The sequence below is a fragment of the Artemia franciscana genome, chromosome 15, assembly GCF_032884065.1.
Source record: "Artemia franciscana chromosome 15, ASM3288406v1, whole genome shotgun sequence".
Classification (NCBI taxonomy): domain Eukaryota; kingdom Metazoa; phylum Arthropoda; class Branchiopoda; order Anostraca; family Artemiidae; genus Artemia; species Artemia franciscana.
Genome location: NC_088877.1, coordinates 25,676,021 through 25,699,081, shown reverse-complemented (window position 1 = coordinate 25,699,081; position 23,061 = coordinate 25,676,021). Strand labels below are relative to the sequence as shown.

General features: G+C 32.3%; 1 protein-coding gene and 1 long non-coding RNA gene across 7 annotated transcripts in view; one reads left to right on the top strand and one right to left on the bottom strand.

Annotated features, from left to right (window-relative positions):
• The window catches only part of LOC136036251 (inactive dipeptidyl peptidase 10-like), a 209,248-nt gene that overhangs the window by 155,344 nt on the left and 30,843 nt on the right, over positions 1-23,061 (top strand). For all 3 annotated transcript variants that reach the window (XM_065718370.1, XM_065718368.1, XM_065718371.1), the window contains 3 exons: positions 4,647-4,956; positions 9,824-9,936; positions 19,368-19,562. In XM_065718370.1, the coding sequence (XP_065574442.1) occupies positions 4,647-4,956; positions 9,824-9,936; positions 19,368-19,562 (618 nt within the window). The remainder of the gene's footprint in view (positions 1-4,646; positions 4,957-9,823; positions 9,937-19,367; positions 19,563-23,061) is intronic.
• Positions 1,720-23,061, bottom strand: part of LOC136036254 (uncharacterized) — a 99,209-nt gene continuing 77,867 nt past the window's right edge. For 3 of the 4 annotated variants that reach the window (XR_010619676.1, XR_010619675.1, XR_010619678.1), the window contains one exon: positions 20,740-22,872. This is a non-coding gene — a long non-coding RNA (uncharacterized LOC136036254). Of the gene's footprint in view, positions 2,372-7,025; positions 7,110-20,739; positions 22,873-23,061 lie in introns of those variants that run through there. The other variant, XR_010619677.1, reaches the window with a different exon arrangement.

The following is a 23,061-nucleotide window of genomic DNA, read 5'->3' as shown; positions in this document are numbered from 1 at the left end:
CAGCATTATAACAAAAAAAGTGTCACTCCGTTCCCCTCTCTTTCTTCCAATCATTTGTTAAGATTTGTAGTCTAAGTTTCTTCTCCCTCCTCTTGCCCTACCAAAAAAGCTCCATAATCTAGATGCATGTAGTCTCTTTTGAGTTTCCACTATCCTCTCACATATCCCCCCTTAACAGGGTCTGCAAGTTTCAACCGATTACCTTAAAAAAAGGTTCAAGAGCAAAGAGCTCAAATGGTATGAGCTCTAACAAAATTCTGAGAATCAATAGATCGATTTAAAAGGGAAATCAGAGGCTTAATGTCGGTCGGGATTGAAAAAAAGAGCTCTGAGTCACAATGTCCTTCTAAGTATCAAAATTCATTAAGATCCTATCACCCACTCGTAAGTTATAAACACCTCAATTTTTCTAATTTTACCTCTCCCTTTAGCCCCCCAGATGGTCGAATCTGGGAAAACGACTTTATCAAGTCAATTTGTGCAGCTCCCTGACACGCCTACCAATTTTCATCGTCTTAGCATGTCCAGAAGCACCAAACTCGCCAAAGCACTGACCCCCACGCAGCTCCTCTAAAGAGAGCGAATCCAGTACGGTTACGTCAATCACGTATCTACGACATTTGCTTATTCTATGCACCAAGCTTCATCCCGATTCCTCCACTCTAAGTGTTTTCCAAGATTTCCGACTTCCCCCTCCAACTCCCCCCAATGTCAACAGATCGGGTCGGAATTTGAAATTAGAGCTCTGAGACAAGAACTCCTTCTAAATATCAAATTTCATTTTGATCACCCGTTCGTAAGTTACAAATACCTCATTTTTCCGAATTACTCCCCCCCCCCAACTCCACCAAAGAGAGCGGGCTCGGTCCGATTATGCCAGTCACGTATCTTAGACTTGTTTTTATTCTTCCCGTCCAGTTTCATCCTAATCTCTCCGCTTTAAGTATTTTCTAAGATTTCCGGTCTCCTCCAACTGCCCCACCCCAATGACGCTGGACCCGGTTGAGATTTAAAATAAGAGATCTGAACTACGAGGTCCTTCTAAATATAAAGTTTCATGAAGATCCGATAACTCCTTCGTAAGTTAAAAATACGTCATTTTTTCTAATTTTTCAGAATTTACCCCCCCCCCAATAGAGCGGGTCCGTTCTAATTATGTAAATCACGTATCTAAGACTTCTGCCTATTTTCCCCCATTAAGTTTCATACACTCTAAGCGTTTTCCATGATTTTAGGTCCCTCCCCCAAACTCCCCCCAATGTCACCAGATTCGGTCAGTATTTAAAGTAAGAGCTTTGAGACACGCTATCCTTCTAAATATCAAATTTCACTGAGATCCGATCATCCGTTCATAAGTTAAAGATACCTCATTTTTTCCAATTTTTCAGAATTATCCCCCCCCAACTACCCCAAAGAGAGCGGATCCGTTCCAGTTATGTCAATGATGTATCTAGGAATCATGCTTATTTTTTCCACCAAGTTTCATCTCGATCCCTCCACTCTAAGTATTTTCCAAGATTTTAGGTTTCCACCCCCCCCCCCCCCGATGTCACCAGATCCGGCCTTAATCTAAAATAAGAGCTCTGAGACACGATATCCTTCCAAACATCAAATTTCATTCAGATCTGATCAACCCTTCATAAGTTAAAAATACTTCATTTTTTCTGTTTTTTCCTAACTAACCGGCCCCCCACTCTCCCCCCCCCAGATGGTCAAATCGGTAAAAGACTGTTTCTAATTTAATTTGGTTCGGTCCCTAATACGCCTGCCAAGTTTCATCGTCCTAGCTTACCTGGAAGTGCCTAAACTAGCAAAACCGGGACCGACAGACAGACCGACAGAATTTGCGATTGCTATATGTCACTTGGTTAATACCATGTACCATAAAAACAAATACAAATCAAAATATGTAATCAAACAAAACAGAAAGATAACAGGTACTGCTATAAATAAGTCAATACTAAAGCGAACATAAATTAAAATGAATAATCAGGTCAAACTTAAAGTGACCTGAAGCTACCACAAGCAATAGAAGGGTTACAACCCCCCAAACCTTCGAAAGACCATTACATCTTTGCCCTTTGCTGGAAATGACATGGGTTTTTGAATGACATGGAATTTGTTGCTGTTATTTATCCCGAAATATACAAAACAAATTACTATAATAATTAAGGTTTGTGGATAGAACTAATGAAAGTAGACTCACTGTTTATTATGTATTGTTATTAATTTCCGAAGATCTTGGTAATTTTTCATTTTGTATTATTATAACTATTAAAATCCCTCCCACCAAAAACAAAAAAATCTCAGGAAGTTTCAACGTGATCTCCAATCCATTACCAAGACAGTGTAGATATGTTATTTTTATTTCCTGAAATAAAAATGAAAATTAATGAAAAAAACACGAAAATTAATAACGTGTTCTGTTACAGCTGATTCAGACGTTTCGGGTTTTTAATTATGTTTTAGCGAGCAATCTATGGCATTTTTGTGTTGCTGCAGCCTATTTTCTAAATTCTGCTGTATTCTTCCTAATTAAAATTTACCAAAGAATTTAGAAAATAGGCTACAGCAACACAAAAATGCCACAGATTGCTCGCTAAAGCATAATAAATAACCTGAAACGTTTGAACCAGCTGTAGCAGAACAGGTATTTAATTTCCCTCATCGCAATATTTTATTTGATCAGACAAAAATTGTCGATACGTCTGTGGGATTTTTGCAAGTTTCACAGAAATTATAGAAATAAAAAAGATTATATAGATGAAGAGGACTTTAGGATAAACTCAATTTATAATAGTTTAATTGAGGAGCAGGTAAACACTTCAACCAGTAGTGATTTGTATAATTATTCTGGAACAAGTGATAACCTTGGGAACAAAAGGTGGAATGAGGTCAAAGCTGGGAAAAGTCAATGGACTGCAGCTAAAATAGCAAACAAAAAAAAATCATTAATTCATATTCATGAAATTGTTGATTAACCTATGAGATTTAGTTAGGGGCGATGGACCTGCGCTCGGTGACCTTCTTTTGTTTGTTTAAGTAAATACAGTCTTCACTTTTGATAGATTCCCATGTATATACTGATTGTTGAGAGGAGAGTGACCCATGGTTTCACTATAAACATTCGCTTTGGTTTTTTTTTTCTTATGTTGTAACATTAGTGCTGGAAGCTTATTTATAATGTGAGTTGCTCCTATTTATTTATTGTTATTATTTTTTTCTTCTTCTTCGTGTTTTTAGTTGTTGTTTTTTTTTGTGTGTGCTATGTTTTAAAAACTTTTTTTCTTCTTTTTTCTTTCTTTTTTCCTTCTTTTCCTTTTTTTTTCGTAGAGATGCCCCCAGACGTGGAGCCGAAATATTCCGAATATTTTTCCCATTTTCTTTTGCTTAATTTTTCATAAATGGAAAAGCAGTGTGGTCTAAGAAATTATTTAACCCTGAATAGATAGATTCTAGGTCCTGTAGCAACTTATAGTGAGAAAAAGTATAGGCTGACCAGCGATAAACATTTTAAGCCCCTATCCAAACACAAAATTTGAATCTCTCTCCCCCTTGCTTCCCCCTATTCAACTAAATCCCCTGAGCCGGCTCTTTTATATTGTACATTTGTATTTGATAACCTGGATGGATTTAGACTATCTTGGTTTACTTCTGCCCTTTCCCCACAAGCAGAGGCGTCAGTCACCAAAATGTTTCGGGGGAAATGGATTTTCCCTATTGGCTGGTAATTTTACGGTCGATTTGGGTAATATTGCTATTAAAATTACTTCTTTTTTTACCGACTGAGACCGATCTTTTTCCATTGACTTTATGTCATTTATTTCTGTCAGCCATTTAAAAAAAAATTTTAATCATTTTAAAAAAGATTAAGTAAGCAAAATTGCAAACGCTTCTTGCCACTGCTTTGTCGACTCAACTTTTTATATTTCATTTTTTCTTATATTTTTACTTTACTTTTTTTATTTACTCAGGTAACCATGTCGTTTCCAGATTAAACCATTATGAAACTCAGACACTCTTGGACTAGCGAACAATACAGAAGATCTAATGCACCAAATCCTATATTGTGTCCTATAGTCCAAAATATAAATGCTCCCTTTTAACGCTCAAGGTTTCATTTAGATCCCCAACCAATTCCTGATATATTGCACGAATCTAATTTTGTAGATAGTTTCTTAGCCCACGATGCCTTTTCAGTTGAAATTAAATAAGTATGAAAACATAAGATAAAGAGTTGAAACTTTAATTAATACAGGGAAAATCATTTAAACCGTATCACTTAGGTTTCATTTACATAAAATGTTTCGGTTTATGTCCAGAAGCCTTCATCAGCCACAAAATCCGAAGTAAGAAAAAAATTGTAATGCAGTAAGTAAGGACGTGGAATGGCTAGGTGAAGATATTCATTGCTCATTTCAGGCTTCGGTCACCGTTTTCCAGATAATGTCAGCGTTAGGTGAAATGATTTGGCTAGTTTTAAAATGGAATTTTTTAATAGCCTTTTCTGGGATTCATAGATTTGGTCAATCCTAAATTATAAAACCTATTTACCAATTTTCAGGCTTTTAAAGTAACATTTAAATTTTTAAACCTATTTTATTTTGTTGATTTTTATCCAATATAAAGACTGCAAATCCTCACAGATACTTTGTGGCGGCCCCAGAAAATCGACCAATGGAGAGGCATTTATATAAAGTAACTGATCCAAATTCAACGGAACCCCGTGTTGTTAGCTGCCTAACCTGTCCTGAGAACCGCCTAGAAAATCAAAAAGAATGCCAATGGAATAGAGTTCTTATGAGTCCGGGGCAACAAAGTTTCTATATTCAAGAATGCCTCGGGCCGGAGTTTCCAAGTGTCTACATTCGTTCCACGTCAGAAAATGACGCTATGATTTTGTTTGACGACTATTCATTGCAGAGGACATATTTGGCTGAACTTGCTTTCCCCAAGGTAAATTAGTCCAGACCTATTCAAAACAAAAGTAAATTTGTGGTATCTAAAACAGTTAGAGCAAACCAGCGACTTAAGTTTTTAATTGTCTCAATAGTGTGTCCCGTTGAATTATTTTCAAAATATTGTATTGATAAAAGCTATCCTCCTTAAAGACAGCTTACGTATAAAATAAGTGGTAATGGCAATTTTTGATTTTATTTGTACTTTTTCTTCGCCTCTTAAAAAAAACAGAAAATATTGAATAGCGTCTATAGCAAGAAACTATAAAAAGTTGTCTATGTTAGGGGTGTTTTTCCATCAAAAACTTAGGTCTGCCCCATTCTACACTACATTTTGAACATCTCAAACCCTACGTACTAACAAGTTGGGATTAATATTGGCTTTTTTGTCTGGATTTGAGTTATAATTCAGTACTGAAGAAATAGAAACCTTTGCCTAGTCTATAATAGCTCAAATTTAATTGAAATGTATCTGTATGTATATGCTATTTTGCAAAGTCTACTATATGATATAAATGCTAAAAATAAGTTTGACGTAAAGCTTAATATTAGTCATTTTTTAAGACTCATATGGAAATAATTAGGTAAAGTTTCTCTAATAACAGATATTATAGCCCAGCCTTGAGCTAAAATGTCAGAATTTTTTTTTCCAAGACACCCGTTTATCTTCAAATGGAATAAAGTTTTTTTCCTTATTTTAGGTAAGCTCCTAATGTTAATCATGTCTTATTTAAAGCCAGATTAATACCCTCAAGATTTGCACTTATCTTTTGATAAGTGCTGATAGACTATGAAAAACAAAATGCATCAAGTCTCTGAGATTTTCACTATGGCTTCTGTAGCAAAAAGTCAAATTTAATATTTGTGCTTTACATAGTAAGAATTAAGTCATGCAAACAATGTTGTCAGAATCAAGAAAAAATAAGGGTTCTATTTATAAGTGATAGTATCGTATAGTATAGTATATATGACAAAAAAAAAAACGCAGGTTAGAGTCGCATAAAAGAGAACAAAATACAAATGGAATTAAGAGATTCAATTCAAACTTTCGAAAATCTTCGCTCTCAAATCCCTTAACCCTTCATACTTCATACCCCAGGAAATGCGACAAATTTCCCTCACACTCTCCACACATCGGACCACAACTGCAACATGGACCACACAACTGTAAGAACCACTTTTGATTCTAACTGATTCCAAACATCTTCTTCTTCTCCCAAGTGACATAAAATTACTTCTACAAGAAAGTGCCCTCTCAATAAAATGCTTAGACAGCCAAGTTCTAAAAATATTCTTCCTCCCCCAAGTCTCTTTTACTCTAAAATCAAATAAAAAAAACAAGTTTTTTCAACTAAAAGTAAGGAGCAATATTAAAAGTTAAAACGAGCAAACATTATTACGTATATAAGGGGTTCCCCCAATTCAATACCGTAGTCTTTATACTAAAGTTCAAATTTTGTTCCAATTCTTGAAGAACGACCCCTGAATCACGAAGTCCGTTTATTTTGAATAAATCCCTCTTTTGAAAGCACTAAAAAAAGGTAGCGCAAAGAGTGAGGCATTGACTAGGGGGGATCCCCCTAGTTCCCCCTATTCAATACCATGCTCTTTACGCTAAAGTTCAAATTTTGTTCCAATTCTTTAAGCATGACCCCTGAATCACAAAGGCCGCTTAATTAGAATAAATACCTCTTTTGAAAGCAATAAAAAAATTAGCACAAAGAGCGGGGCATTGACTAGGGGGACCCCCTAATATACGTAATAATTTCTGTTCGTTTTAAGTTGTAATGTTGCTCTTTTCTTTCAGTTGAAAAAACATGTTTTTTTGTTTAATTTCTGATCGCTTTTGTTAAAGTAATGCTGGAAAATTCGGCACCCCCTTCATAGCAATGTCCCTTCTCCCATGAAAACTTCCTCCATTGAAAGGTTCTAACACTTAACCCCTTCCCCGCCCCCCCCCCAGAAAAAATCCCTCTGGAAACGTATGTATACTTCCCAATCACCAATACTATATATAAACAATGGGATAAATTCACTTGCTATTGAGCTGGGTCGCTCCTTACTTACAGTTCACTACTACAAACTGTTTGATACAAGCCAAGAGAATCAGAAGTTTCGATCTGGCACCACACTTCTGAATTTATTGATCAACTAAAATAGAATATACCTCTTTAGACGTCTCTCCAACTAGATACAAGCTAAAACTCTAAAAGGTTAAATACAACAAAATACGATAATTGGTCTTTCTAAAAAGATGTTCTTGTAGGTGAGTCAGTGAACTAACAAGCTAAACTGTTTAATGTTCAACAATTTTAACAATAATTATTTTAATACTTAGCTGAAACTTTTAGCTATTCAACGATATTTACATTTCTTTTCAATTCCTATTTGGCAACAAGATACTAGGGTTACATTTTTACATAATTTTACTCATTCAACGATTGTCTGTTTGTTTCTTTTTTCTTCCAGTATACGACCAATTAATGACGGTGTTTGTTTTTTACTACAACAATCAGGAAAATTAGACTTTCCAGAGCTGGGTGATAATATTTCTTTCGCTCATTTTCTGCTGGTTTTTCAAATCCGTTCCTTATTTTCCGCATTGCGTTCGCTTAGTGTTAAAACTATATAACTGCATATGGAGGCATTTTTCATTAAATATTGTGCAGCTGGATTTTTCCTAATTTTTTAAGACGTATATGGCTATGCAAGTTGCCACTTAACCAACTCTAAGAATCAGACTTCATTTTTACTTGTACTTCACCATCTTTATTTTGCTCTGTTTTTGTCTTTAGTAAATCTTTAAAGATAGAGAAGTAAATGGATGATTTAGGTTCATACTTCATACTAACAATATCGCAAACTCCATATCGAGATCATGCCTCCCTCTTCGTCAAAATACCAATAGTCAGAGTTACTAGTAGGAAAAGAGTACTACACTTTTAACCTATTTTGGAATTTTTGGAGATTCCATCCTCTATACAACGAAGTTAAATAAAATTGTTTATCTTTGAAATTTTTTCTCTGAGAGTTGCTCTTGTTATTTTTTTTTCTCTTTTTGCACAAGTTTAAAGAAATTTATATTGAAAAAACTTTCCAAATCCCTTGATTTTCGACTGATTTGCTTAGCTAACTTAAATTTTAACCATATACCATTTTATCTAATTCGTTAGCGATTTCTATGTTTTTTTTTAATCCGGTAACTCTTTAGTCGCAGCTACATTTGGGAAGTTTAGTTCAATTTTGAATAATGAATCCCTTGATTTTACACTTCTTTGCTAAGCTAACTTAACTTTTGACTAGATGCCATTTTATCTGATTCGATAGTGATTTCTATGGTTTATTTTTATTGAGGTAACTACTTAGCCGTAGCTATAATGGGGCGTTTTAGTTCAATTCTGAATAGAGAATGTATCACCATATTATGGGGTCTTCACAGTGTAAATAAATTTTTTCTTGGACCAAATCAAATTATTTCTTATCCTCTTTCTCAGAATTCCAAATGCGAAGCAAAAACAATAGCCCTCGAGCCATGAGTGTTTTCTTTTTTCCAAGAAAAAGGATTAAAAAAAATATTCTAGAGGGGAAAATAACATCAATAGAATACAAGGAAGAATTTTTTTTCAAGAATTAGGTAACAAGGGTGAAGATAAGAGTCTTACACAAAACATTACAGATATTAAAATTTTTGATAGGTCAGGCTACGCCAAAAAAAAACATAGTAACACAAAAGCTAACAAGGAACAAACAAAATATTTGGTGTCTGTACCAAACCTAAGAAATACCCTGAAAATTCCGTAGTGCAACATGAATCCACAAATATGAATTCTCGCATATTGGGTGATGATTTATTTTCTCATACATGCCTGTTGCTTAAAACCATACGCTTGGTTATTTTAAGTTTAGTTTCTTATTTACAGGCTCAATTACATTAGATCTTAGAATATAAATTTCGAAGAAAGAGCATTAAAATTTAAGATGTGTTCTTCTTACTGTTTCAACTGGAAAATAAATTCAACTTGATAGAGAAACTCTTCGAGAGATTCCATAAACTAGTCTTTTTTTATTTAGTTCTTTTTAGAAAATCTTTTCTCAAACGCTGCACCAGCGATAACCAGAATGGAGGGTAAATGAAACAAATTAATGGGCGTTATAAGGAATAATGCATATAAACTGTATATTTGCGGGATAGCAAAATAAATGTTTTTAACTTGTAATGTCAACCATTTTTAAGATACTTTAATCTAGCTAAATTATTTTAGCATTAGATAACGTTTAAATTGAATATTCCTTGCAGTGATACTGAGGTAATCTAATTAGAATAGGCAGGCACTTACATAGAGGGTTGGGTGAGGATCTAGGCTCTCACCCCCCCCCCCCGCTTGAAAGTTCAGGCTCTGCGATACCTAGTAATGTCAATTTTTTTATAAAGACTAAATAATGTTTGTATTTTTACAGAATTTGCCCCTCGCCCTCCTAAAATAGTTCGTATGAACATGCCTTTTAAGTACTATACGTAATATATTACTTTGGTTACCTTCCTTTTTCTCGAAGCCCTTATTCCCCTCTGTCTCTGACTACGCGAAATTCTTTTTGCTATGACAACTTAATTTTTGAAACAAATAATCGAAAGACACTTTGTTGTTTTCCAAATAATTTTCTGTCTCTCAATCAGTGTCTGTCTCTTTTTCCCTCTCTCTATATATATTCTCTCTCTCTCTCTCTCTCTCTCTCTCTTTCTCTCTCTCTCTCTCTCTCTCTCTCTCTCTCTCTCTCTCTCTCTCTCTCTCTCTCTCTCTCTCTCTCTCTCTCTCTCTCTCTCTCTCTCTTTTGTTTGGACCTATAATCAGTGTCTGCTTTTTCAGATTAAACATCTTGAAGTTGACCTGCAGAATGGATACACTGGTCATGTAAAACTGAAGTTTCCTCCCGGGTTGCATGAAGATGAAATAATCAAGCGACCTTTACTTATTTATATGTAAGTACGCAGTCTTTATTCTTACAAAAAAGAAATTGGCAATAAACATCCTAATTATATATTAAATAAAAAAAGCAAGTTTTTCTAACTGAAAGTAAGGAGCGACATTAAAACTTAAAACGAACAGAAATTACTCCGTATATGAAAGGGGCTCTTCCCTCCTCAACGCCCCGCTCTTTATGCTAAAGTTCGACTTTTTCTCTCAACTCTACATTTTAAAACAGTAAAAAATACAAGGCTGCCGGGTAGCAATGCCAGCATATCTGCCGGGGTCCTGGTCCCAAGATATATATATATATATATATATATATATATATATATATATATCTATATATATATATATATATATATATATATATATATATATATATATCATGAAAAGAGAAATCACCAATGCAACAGCACAAACTCGTAAAAAAAAAAAAAAAAAGAGACAGAAGGAGAAAAGGAAGACTGTTTTCCTAAATTAGTGATTAATATAGACCAGCACTTGAATGAGGCCTTAACCCTACTCATCCATACAATCACATAGGTCAAACAGCATAGCCAAACACAATCAACCATAAATAATCCATGGACAGGTAGTCATGTCGTCAATAAGTATAAGTCGTCATTTACCAAACAATAGAAAAAATAATAAAGACAAATAATTCAGAGGCAACAACCCAACACAAGGGCTCATCAGGAGAATACACTGGCCTATAGGGTTTTGCCACTTTAAATTCTCTACCCAGCCAAGTGTTGTGGCTACCACAGAATATCCATGGCATCCCCGTGTCAGGTATCACCCCCAAAATACATGCCTATGAAAAAAAAACAGCAAATGTAAAACAACCAAGTAACACCAAAACAAGCTTATCCTGTTGATATATCCCTCTTTTTAGCAACAATAGGTAAACTAAATATGATATAATTTACTAAATCACAAATATCAACACATTGCAAAAAAAAAAAAAAAAAAAAAAAAAAATTTAATGAACTAAACAATTATAGAATTCATGTTTACCATGTGGTTATTTTTTTAAAAAAAATCCGCTCTATTAGAAACACAATTCAAAATAAATGGCGCTGCATCATCATTTGTCGAACCTCCGAAATTAGTTAAAAATTTCTTTAAGTATTTCCAGATAATTCTTTTGATATATATTTAAAAGGTCTTTATAATGAAAACTAAACTTTTTAAATTGCCAAGTTAATTTATTTGCAGAAAAACCTCTTGATATCAATTTTTGGCTTAAGATTTTACATCTATTTTTAAAATCAATATAATTACTACAAATCCTTGCATAACGAAGTAACTGTGAGAAAAACGCAGAATATGTGATATTTGAGTGTATATTACTTTCAGGGAATGGGAAACTAATCACTTCAAAATCAAAATCATCCGTTTTATTATACATTTTAAAACTTAATTTATTATTATCACAAATATTTACATTTAAATCTAAGAAATGATCTTCATGACCAGCGCCATGACTAGGTTCAAGAGTAAGCTCTGATGGATATATATTTTTAGAAATATCAATGAAATCCTTACAATTTAAGACCAAAATATCATCTAAATATCTTTTATTATTTGACAAAACATTTTTTAAATTATTTGGATTATTCTTATCCATCATATATTTATATTCTAGTTGACTTAAAAACAAGTCAGCTATAAATGGGCTGGTATTCCTCCCCCCATGGGAAGTCTCAGGATTTGCTTGTACAAATCACCACCAAATCTTACATAAGTATTGTATAAAACAAATTCTAATAACTCAAAAATCATATCCAAGCTGTAACATCTCAAGTTAACTGTGGTATTAAAGCAATTTGTCCATATAGCTTTATATCTATCTATATAAAAATAAGTTGTCTGTGGATCTGTGGATCTGTGGATCTGTGGATCAGGTGACGGATCCAGAGAGCAGAACGGAGAATGAAGGTCCCAGGTTCAAATCCTGGTTAGGCTAAAAAAGGTAAAAAACTAAAAACTAAAAAAAAAACTGAAAAAACTAAAAAAAAGGCAAAAACTACAAAGAAACTAAAAACTAATAAAAAAAATAAAAAAGCTAAAAAACTAAAAAAAAACTAAAAAAAGGTAAAAAACTAAAAAAACTGAAAACTAAAAAAAAAACTAAAAAAAAGGAAAAAACTGAAAAATAAGCTAAAATAAAGGTAAAAACCAATAAAAAACTAAAAAGAAAAAAAGGAAAAAACTAAAAAAAATTTTCATCTAAAAAACTAAAAAAACTAAAAAAGGTAAAAACTAAAAGAACTAAAAAAGAAAAAAATAAATGACGACACTCAAAGAGAAAGCGACCAGGACAAAAGGAATGTTCGATTAGCAATCAACAAAGCACCGGGACACAGGGAGTATAAATGACGACCAGGACATAAGTAAAAAAAAAACTAACAAAACTAAAAAGAAGGTAAAAACTACAAAAAAACTAAAAAGAAAAAAAAACAAAAAAAGGTAAAAAACTAAAAAAACTAAAAACTAAAAAAAAGGAAAAAACTGAAAAATAAGCTAAAATAAAGGTAAAAACCAATAAAAAACTTAAAAGAAAAAAAGGAAAAAACTAAAAAAAATTTTCATCTAAAAAACTAAAAAAAACTAAAAAAGGTAAAAACTAAAAGAACTAAAAAAGAAAAAAATAAATGACGACACTCAAAGAGAAAGCGACCAGGACAAAAGGAATGTTCGACTAGCAATCAACAAAGCACCGGGACACAGGGAGTATAAATGACGACCAGGACATAAGTAAAAAAAAAACTAACAAAACTAAAAAGAAGGTAAAAACTACAAAAAAACTAAAAAGAAAAAAAAACTAAAAACTAATAAAAAGACTAAAAAATCTAAAAATCTAAATAAACTAGAAAAGAAAAAATAAAGGAAAAAAATAAAAAACAAAAGAAGGTAAAAACTAAAAGAACTAAAAAAGAAAAAAATAAATGACGACACTCAAAGAGAAAGCGACCAGGACAAAAGGAATGTTCGATTAGCAATCAACAAAGCACCGGGACACAGGGAGTATAAATGACGACCAGGACATAAGTAAAAAAAAAAACTAACAAAACTAAAAAGAAGGTAAAAACTACAGAAAAACTAAAAAGAAAAAAAAAACTAAAAACTAATAAAAAAACTAAAAAATCTAAAAATCTAAATAAACTAAAAAAGAAAAAAAAGGAAAAAAATAAAGGAGAAAAACAAAACTAAAAAACGAATGTATATACAGACCGGGACACCGGGATACAAATGACGACCAGGACACAGGGAATATAAATGACGACCGGGACACAGGGACACAACTACAACGGGGACGCCGGGGGGCACAGGGGGATATAAATGACGACCGGGACACCGGGACAGGGAATGGTCGATTAGCAATCACCATCAACAAAGCTCAAGGGCAATCATTAGAATCATGAGGTATAGATCTGAATACGGATTGTTTTCCCATGGACCATTATATGTTGCATGTTCAAGAGTCGGTAAACCTGACAATCTATTTATATGCACAGACAATGGGACAGCAAAGAATGTTGTATATTCGCATGTTTTACGTAGTTAAAAACATATATATATATATATATATATATATATATATATATATATATATATATATATATATATATATATATATATATATATATATATATATATATATATATATATATATATATATATATATATATATATATATATATATATATATATATCTATATTCACAGGTGGGACATAGGGACACAACTACAATGGCGCGTAACTAATATGGCGCGTAACGACTTACGCGCGCGGGGGGGCTTGGGGGGGCGCGAAGCGCCCCCACCAACTAGGTGTTGGGGTGGCGCGAAGCGCCACCCCAACAGCTAGTATATATATATATATATATATATATATATATATATATATATATATATATATATATATATATATATATATATATATATATAAATATAAATATATATATATATATATATATATATATATATATATATATGAAATGATGATAATCAATTTGGTTTTAGATCTGGGCTAGGCTGTCAGCATGCTCACCGTGCTTTGACTTTTTTATTAAAAGATGCCCATCGCACTCGTCGCGTATTTCATTTCACAACCCTAGACTTGTCTAAAGCATTTGACAGTATTTCTCATACACAAGCATGAACAGCATTATGCCAGAGAGGAGTAAATCCGTCGGTAATTCACGTGCTTCGTTTTTGGTACTCGCATTCTTACCTTCGCCTTAAGTCATTAGATAATTCTTATTTTGGTCATATCCCTGTTCGTTGCGGTGTAAGACAAGGGGGAGTTCTTTCGCCGTATATTTTTAATGCTTGTATTGAAAATGTATTATCAAAAATATCAACTACGTGCCTACTAGGACCATCTGATATCTCATATCTGGCTTATGCGGATGACCTTCTAATTAGTCAAACTGAGTCTGGTCTAATCCGTTCAGTGAAGTCAGTTACTTCTGCTTTCCGCGAAATGGGCCTGTACCTAAATATTGACAAGTGCGAGTTTCTTGTTTTCAACGGTAATAATTGTTCAGAATCACTATACTGCGATGGTTTTAGAATTCCTCGTGTTAAATCGTTTCGTTGGCTTGGTATAACAATTTGCGATTCTATGAATGCTCTCCGTTCTCGCGCTGTCAAAGACATTAGTGATAAGCTGAGGCTCGGTTACTCTAAGATTGTTGCAAATCGTGGACACTATAGGAGAAAAGCGCTAACTCGCCTTTGCTTTTAACAACAGTATCTTTTGTGTTTGCGTGACAACAATATATTTACCCAAAGTTACTTTAGCGATAAGCATCCATGTTCAGATTATTTCTTTCTGACTTTCCAATTTTTTTTTTTTGAATATATATATATATATATATATATATATATATATATATATATATATATATATATATATATATATATATATATATATATATATATACTGTATAGATAGATAGATAGATAGATAGGTGTATTTCAAAAACCCGTGGGCCATATACCCACAAAAATATAAATAAATAACAAACAAGCAAGGAAATTAACAACAGTACGAACACGCACAAAAAAAACAGAATTCAACGCAAAAAGTACCTAATCTAACTACAAAAGAAATTAATCATATAAAACTTTTTCTTCTTATTAACGATTTATCTATATATACTCCCACTCGAAATATTGTGGTTGGGTTACTATTTTGTAGAATACCCGGAAGCATCAAATTAATCCCATGCAAATAAATTTCCCGTAAATCCAAGAGCACCGGGCATTTCCGGAGAAAATGATCCAAGTCTTCATCATCATCTTTACAAAGGGGACAAACATACCGCCTATCAGTTCTGGATTGGAAGCAATTTGCCCTAAGCTGAATCCAACGACGTAGAATCATAGCCGGTAAATTAAATTTAAAATAAACTTCCGCCCCAAAACTAGGTTTTGCCTGATTATAATGTTGTAGGGTTGTAGAATCAAAAACCAGCCCTTGCTAATGCTGAATTTCCTGACTCTCTAATATAAATCGTACCTGGCTTTCTAAATTTATTGGTACATCACGAGAGCAAAGACCATTATTCCATAAATAAGGCATTCCTACTTTTTCTAGTAATGATTTAATTTGGCATGGCCACGAGGTTTTTAAACCACATTTCAACATCTCTTCATACGCCACTCTTACTAGTCTATCTTCATTACTCTTAGTTAACTTCAACCAGAATCTAAGCATTAAAATATACCTACGTAGCTTTAAAGAAAACAGGCCCATATCACCTTTCCATAGGTCCATATATATATATATATATATATATATATATATATATATATATATATATATATATATATATATATATATATATATATATATATATATATATATATATATATATATATATATATATATATATATATATATATATATATATATATATATATATATATTTATATATATATATATATATATATATACTAGCTGTTGGTGGTATATATACCTAGCTGTTGGTATATATACCTAGTTGGTGGGGGCGCTTCGCGCCCCCCCCAAGCCCCCCCGCGCGCGTAAGTCGTTACGCGCCATAATAGTTACGCGCCATTGTAGTTGTGTCCCTATGTCCCACCTGTGAATATAGATATATATATATATATATATATATATATATATATATATATATATATATATATATATATATATATGGTTTTAACTACGTAAAACTTGCGAATATACAACATTCTTTGCTGTCCCATTGTCTTTGCATATAAATAGATTGTCAGGTTTACCGACTCTTGAACATGCAACATATAATGGTCCATGGGAAAACAATCTGTATTCAGATCTATACCTCATGATTCTAATGATTGCCCTTGAGCTTTGTTGATGGTGATTGCTAATCGACCATTCCCTGTCCCGGTGTCCCGGTCGTCATTTATATCCCCCTGTTTCCCCCGGTGTCCCCGTTGTAGTTGTGTCCCTGTGTCCCGGTCGTCATTTATATTCCCTGTGTCCCGGTCGTCATTTGTATCCCGGTGTCCCGGTCTGTATATACATTCGTTTTTTAGTTTTGTTTTTCTCCTTTATTTTTTTCCTTTTTTTTTCTTTTTTAGTTTATTTAGATTTTTAGATTTTTTAGTTTTTTTATTAGTTTTTAGTTTTTTTTTTCTTTTTAGTTTTTTTGTAGTTTTTACCTTCTTTTTAGTTTTGTTAGTTTTTTTTTTTACTTATGTCCTGGTCGTCATTTATACTCCCTGTGTCCCGGTGCTTTGTTGATTGCTAATCGAACATTCCTTTTGTCCTGGTCGCTTTCTCTTTGAGTGTCGTCGTTTATTTTTTTCTTTTTTAGTTCTTTTAGTTTTTACCTTTTTTATTTTTTTTTAGTTTTTTAGATGAAATTTTTTTTTAGTTTTTTCCTTTTTTTCTTTTTAGTTTTTTATTGGTTTTTACCTTTATTTTAGCTTATTTTTCAGTTTTTTCCTTTTTTTATTTTTTTTTATTTTTTATTTTTTTTTAGTTTTTTACCTTTTTTTAGTTTTTTTAGTTTTTTTAGTTTTTTAGCTTTTTTACTTTTTTTATTAGTTTTTAGTTTTTTTTGTAGTTTTTGCCTTTTTTTAGTTTTTTCAGTTTTTTTTAGTTTTTTATTGGTTTTTACCTTTATTTTAGCTTATTTTTCAGTTTTTTCCTTTTTTTTAGTTTTTTTTTAGTTTTTAGTTTTTTTAGTTTTTTACCTTTTTTTAGTTTTTTTAGTTTTTTTAGTTTTTTAGCGTTTTTATTTTTTTTATTAGTTTTTAGTTTTTTTTGTAGTTTTTGCCTTTTTTTAGTTTTTTTAGTTTTTTAGCTTTTTTATTAGTTTTTAGTTTTTTTTGTAGTTTTTGCCTTTTTTTAGTTTTTTTAGTTTTTTAGCTTTTTTATTTTTTTTATTAGTTTTTAGTTTTTTTTGTAGTTTTTGCCTTTTTTTAGTTTTTTCAGTTTTGACGTCACCTGATCCAGTTTTTTTAGGTGACGTCACCTGATCCACGATCCACAGATCCACAGACAACTTATTTTTATATATATATAGATATATATATATATATATATATATATATATATTATATATATATATATATATATATATATATATATATATATATATATATATATATATATATATATATATTATATATTGTATATATATATATTTATATATATATTTATATATATATATATTATATATATATATATATATATATATATAAATATATATATATATATATATATATATATATATATATATATATATATATATATATATATAATATATATATATATATATATATAGTCTCTTACTTCAATTCTAACAATTAAGGATCATCGTGTATCGAAGGTTTAAGGTTTCTAGGGGTGGGTTATTTCCTTATCTATCCTTTGCATTTTATTGTACTAAGATTGTAAAGATAAATATACTAGTACAAGTAATTAAATAAATCCTTGTATATTTGTATAAAGATTGACTCGCATCGCCCGTTTAACTATGTCGTATTTATTCATATAAATCTTCTTATTATTTTAGGCTAGTTTGTGTCGTTAAACACAATTATGGATTGGTGGGTCCACTCTCTATGGCGGCTAGAGAATGGCTTTCGGTCCCTCTCCGGGCTAGCTGCTTTAATTTAGCTCTTATTTTGATTCCCGGGTATCTCCAGTTATATACAATTTGTAAATACTCATCACCTAGTAAGCAAAATAGTTTATACTAATTTTATTTCCGATTGATAGCCCTTCTCTTTACACCACCATAGAGTCATTCCAACGATTGGATAATCCTAGAGTTCAGAGTAAAAGTTTGATTCTAGCTGGAATGTTTATTTTTTCTACGAATCATATGCAAGATACTCGTTTAGCTTAGGGGTGCAGCGATTGGGATTATTATCTACTTTTTAGGCATAGCAAACGAAAAGATAGGGGAACCCCCTTGTGACAGCATCCGCGGTCATACAAGGTCCTAGAGTAAGCACTTTAGGTGAACAAGGGGGTTTTGGTACAAAAATGTTTCACATCAAAAAGGGTGAAATCTGTATTTATTCTTTATTTTTTGGTTAAAGTACCTTTCAATTAGTCAAACAAATAGGATTAGATACCCTCTTAGTCCATTCTTAATGAACCTGGGTAGTAGAATCAGAACCTAAAGAGTTTGGCGGTTTCTAAACTTATTATAAGAGCCTGCCCCGTAATCGACAATCCACGAAAAAATCAACCCAAGTTTGTTAAACAGCTTATATACCTTCGTTTAGGGGACTAAACAAATAGATCGTCTCAATTGCTTAGGCTAAGAACTCAGACCAAGGTGTAGCTCATTCTCGGGAGAGGATGAGCTACAATGAGAACTTATACCAAACCTCAATATCATTCGAGGTGAAGGTGGATTTAGAAATAAGATTTAATAAACTGAAGAAGGCTCTGAGAAATGTACACATCGTCCGTTGCTCTTTTGTCTGAAGAGAAAAGTCGTAATAAAGCAGGCGTACCGGAAGATCCGTTTTGAAAGAGGGGTTTGTTTCTCTTGGTCTGGTAGGTTTGTATTATTTCAATGCTCAATTATCAGTATTGGTCAATTATAAGTATTGGAATATAATTGTCCAAGCTACTTAGTTCTCATTTCAAGATCTCAGACTCTCTGAAGAAGAATCTTCCGTCAGTTTCTTTATCTTTTATAAAATTTTAATTAGTAACTCTTATGTTTCCTCCAAATAGTATATGTCCAAATACGAATTATTGTTATTAAAAGTTTAATAGGAAACACAAATTTGGATAAGTTTGGATTTGGAATAATACATAATTTTGATAAGTTTACATAATTTTTAACCATATTTTCAATCCAAACCATAAGTTTGGATTCCTAATATGATGCAAACTTAAAGGGTTCTTTATCTTTTGAACACTTATAATTATATACTTCAAAATTTTCCAGCTCCTGTCCGCCTGGCTCTCAAGCAGTTACAAGTAAATGGTCAATAGATTGGACCGATCGGCTCGTAACTTCATTGGGAATTATTGTTGCTGTTGCTGATTTTAGAGGGTCAAGCAACGAAGGAGAAAGGAGACTAATGACAGATAAAAGCAGGCTTGGTTTAAAGGAGGCCGAAGATGCTTTAACTATTATAAGGTAAATGTTTGCTTTTTGCTAAGTCAAGATTTGAATTTATTCAAAACGTGCACAGTGATTCTATACGTGCAATACGGGATACAGGCCTCATTGGTAGGGTACGGCAATATTTTGGTTGGTCATGTTCAGGAAGTACATCCATTTTTTGACTTTACTTTAGAGCCTTAATTTAGAAAAAAAATTCATGCGAATGACGTCACTTTCATATGTATTTAAAGAGCAAACACAATGCTTAATCATATTACAATAACGTCATGAATTGTAAAAATAAGGTGTTTTATACAAAAAATATTTTTTAGTAGCATAATGCATGCCTATAGGACCACCTAAAAAAAAAAAATCCCAAACTGGTTTATCAAATACCCATGGCTTTTTGAATCCTTCAGATGAATACATGTAACATATTGAAAATTAAAAATCACAAATCGGTTGGGAGCCACTGGTCTAGTATGATGTCTGATACGTTGATCTCTGCCAAGCCGCTGAAAATCGGTCCAATAAACACTATAAGGTAAATACGGTGAGGTTTTTAAGTACAGAGAATGGATTAAGTAAAGAATTAGCTGCGGAGAATCAAAAGATTTGTATATTCACTATTGTATTCAAACACTATGTAGTTTTAACTCCCTGAAAGAGTTATTACTAGAAGGATAAGACCCTTATGCAGAATTTTGTTTCGGGTAAAGGTCATAACTTTGAAGAAAATATAGAAATAAGCAAATTATATGGAAAATACAAGCAAGTTTTACATATTTTCTCAATCACCTTATGGGAGAATTTCACTGTGGGGACTGATTTCATTTAGCTCTGACGGTGGAAAACCAACCTATGTTGACTTTGTTTTGGTCCAGTGTTTTCAAGGATAAAGTAATACGACTATAGTTCTTTGTGTTACAGTGCAAGCCTTCTTTCTCTTGCTCATTTACATGACACAAAATTTCGTATCTTTCCTGAGAACCTTGATAACGGATGTTAATGTTGTTTTTTTTGTTGTTGTTTTTTTTTAAGGTTAATTGTGTTAAACTCGTGGTCTTAGCAACAAAATTTTTGGCTTTTTCTCTAAGCAGTGAAATGTTTAGTTTGAATAAAACTAAACATTATTTGTTTAGCGGTAATAAATAAAGTTATTATTACCGCTTTTCGTAATAATGAATAAATGAATAAATGAATAAATAAATAAATAAAGAAAGAAAGATTTAAGGGAAATGGGAACTTCCTGAGAGGGCGAAAAGAGGGATATTTTGAAAAGATTGGTATGGAGGAGGAGCTTGCGTAACTGTGTTGGCCTCGGGCGGCTTGGTGCTGCGGTGATTTGTTAGTAGTAGTAGTACTATGTTTTTGCAATATAAAATGCTTTCTAATCCAAATTAAGCTCCCAGTCAAGCCTTAGCGCACAGAGTAAGGGTTTGAGGGAGTGGCAGACTTCCTAGTCTAAAAGATAGCTTTTGTTCATATTATAATTTTAATATTGTTCTATACTTCGATTAAAAAAAAATGGCTTTTAAGTTCAATTGTATTATACAAGAGATGTTATGCAGGAGAAAAGCAATACAAATATTCGACTTGAAATCCGTCTGCATCTATCAAACATTTTACTTGTAAAAAATTATTTTGTTTTGAAATGCCCAAATGCGTTGATGTGGTTTTTTTTATCATTCTCAAGATTAACAGTAACGTTTTCTGAAAGATAATGTTCACAGTATGTTATTATTTATGTTAATCTTTCTACTATATCTTTGATATGTATTTTTTTGAAAAAATATTACGCCTCGTTCCATAAATTATCCTTTTTGGAAGTTGGAGAAATCCAAAATCCTATTTCCTTGAATCTAAGACACTGAGACCTCAGAGAGAATTAATTATGTCTAAATGTCTTTTCAAAGAGCGTAATTATAGCCGTTTCTCGTGAAACATAGTCTCCGAAGCTTACGAGAAAGCGACCTTTTTTCTAACTAGAATACAATTATTCTGCTTGGATTTTACTGTCATCGTTAACGTTTAAACAGCTATCACACGACCTTATTTGATTTGTGTAGCCTTGAGGAATATATAAGTTTATGGGTAACGATATCGTCTTGGTTTTAACATTCCATTAATGCAGGGATTCTCAAACTGTGGTACGCGTACCCCTTGGGGATACGCAAAAATTTTTAGGGGGTACACGGCCGGCCAACAAAAAAAATAGAATAACCCTTTTTCTCTAGTACTGGCATAGTTTACATAGTAACAGTAACTGAGAAGTGGTACCTAAAATGTTTTATAAGTAAAAAGGGGTATAGTGTCTAAATAAGTTTGAGAACCACTGCATGAAGCTATGAGAAAATGGTCTGGTATGATCCACAATTTCTTGTTGATCTTTGAGTTTGCCTATATTTTGATTATTTTCTAACTTAATGGTTAACATACGTTATTCACTTGAGGATGTCCTCTAGAAGTGCCTATTTTATACATTTATAGCCTATTTTGCTTAACTTATTGATTTTCTTTATAAATTCCATTTTTCAAAATCAGTTTTTACTGAAATTTATTTTTCAAGAAACTTTGTTCCAAAAAGGGGTAGTTTCAAACAAAAGTACACAGCTATATTTAGGGAAAGACGAGCAAATATAAAGTAATTTAGTGACTAAAATTTAAAACTAATATAGATTACTATCATTGAATAAAGCAGGAACAAAAAGAATATAAATTGCAATGATCAATTAAGCCAAACTTCAAACAAACAGAAACTACCACAAACAAGAGTAGAACTAACGCCCCTAAGGCCAGGGTGCCATTTGCACTTAAATAAAACAATTTTCATTTGAATTACTCTGTTTTTATTTGTTATAACATCACCAAAAACACAACAAAAAATTATATGTCAGAAGTTTACCTTTCCCCTTCCGTCCCAATCAACACCTGTAACTGGCTTGAATGTCAGGTGTATTAACTGAAAAAGAAACTGTATTTAAACACTGTGGTTTTAGTCTGTCAAAATATCAACATCAAATATCAATATCAACATTCCATTAATCCAGGGATTCTCAAACTGTAGTACGCGTAACCCTTGGGGATAAGCAAAATTTTTTTGTTTGTTATAAAATGACCAAAAACACAACAAAAAATTATATGTCAAAAGTTTACCTATCCCCTTCCGTCCCAATCAACACCTGTACCTGGCTTGAATGTCAGGTGTATTAACTGAAAAAGAAAACACAACAAAAAATTATATGTCTAAAGTTAACCAAGGCTTACAAATAATTGTGGCGATACCTCTATCCTTCCGTCCCAATCAACACCTGTATCTGGCTTGAATGTCAGTTGTATTTAACTGAAAAAGAAATTGTATTTAAACAGTGCTGGTTTTAGTTTGTCAAAATATCAACATCAATAAATTAAAAAACAAAGAAAATCACAAAAATAAACAAGACTACTGAAAAGAACTAGTGAAAGTAGTTTTACTGTTTAATATAATATGATATTCATTCCTGAACGTTTCGCCAATTTTTGATTTTTTAAT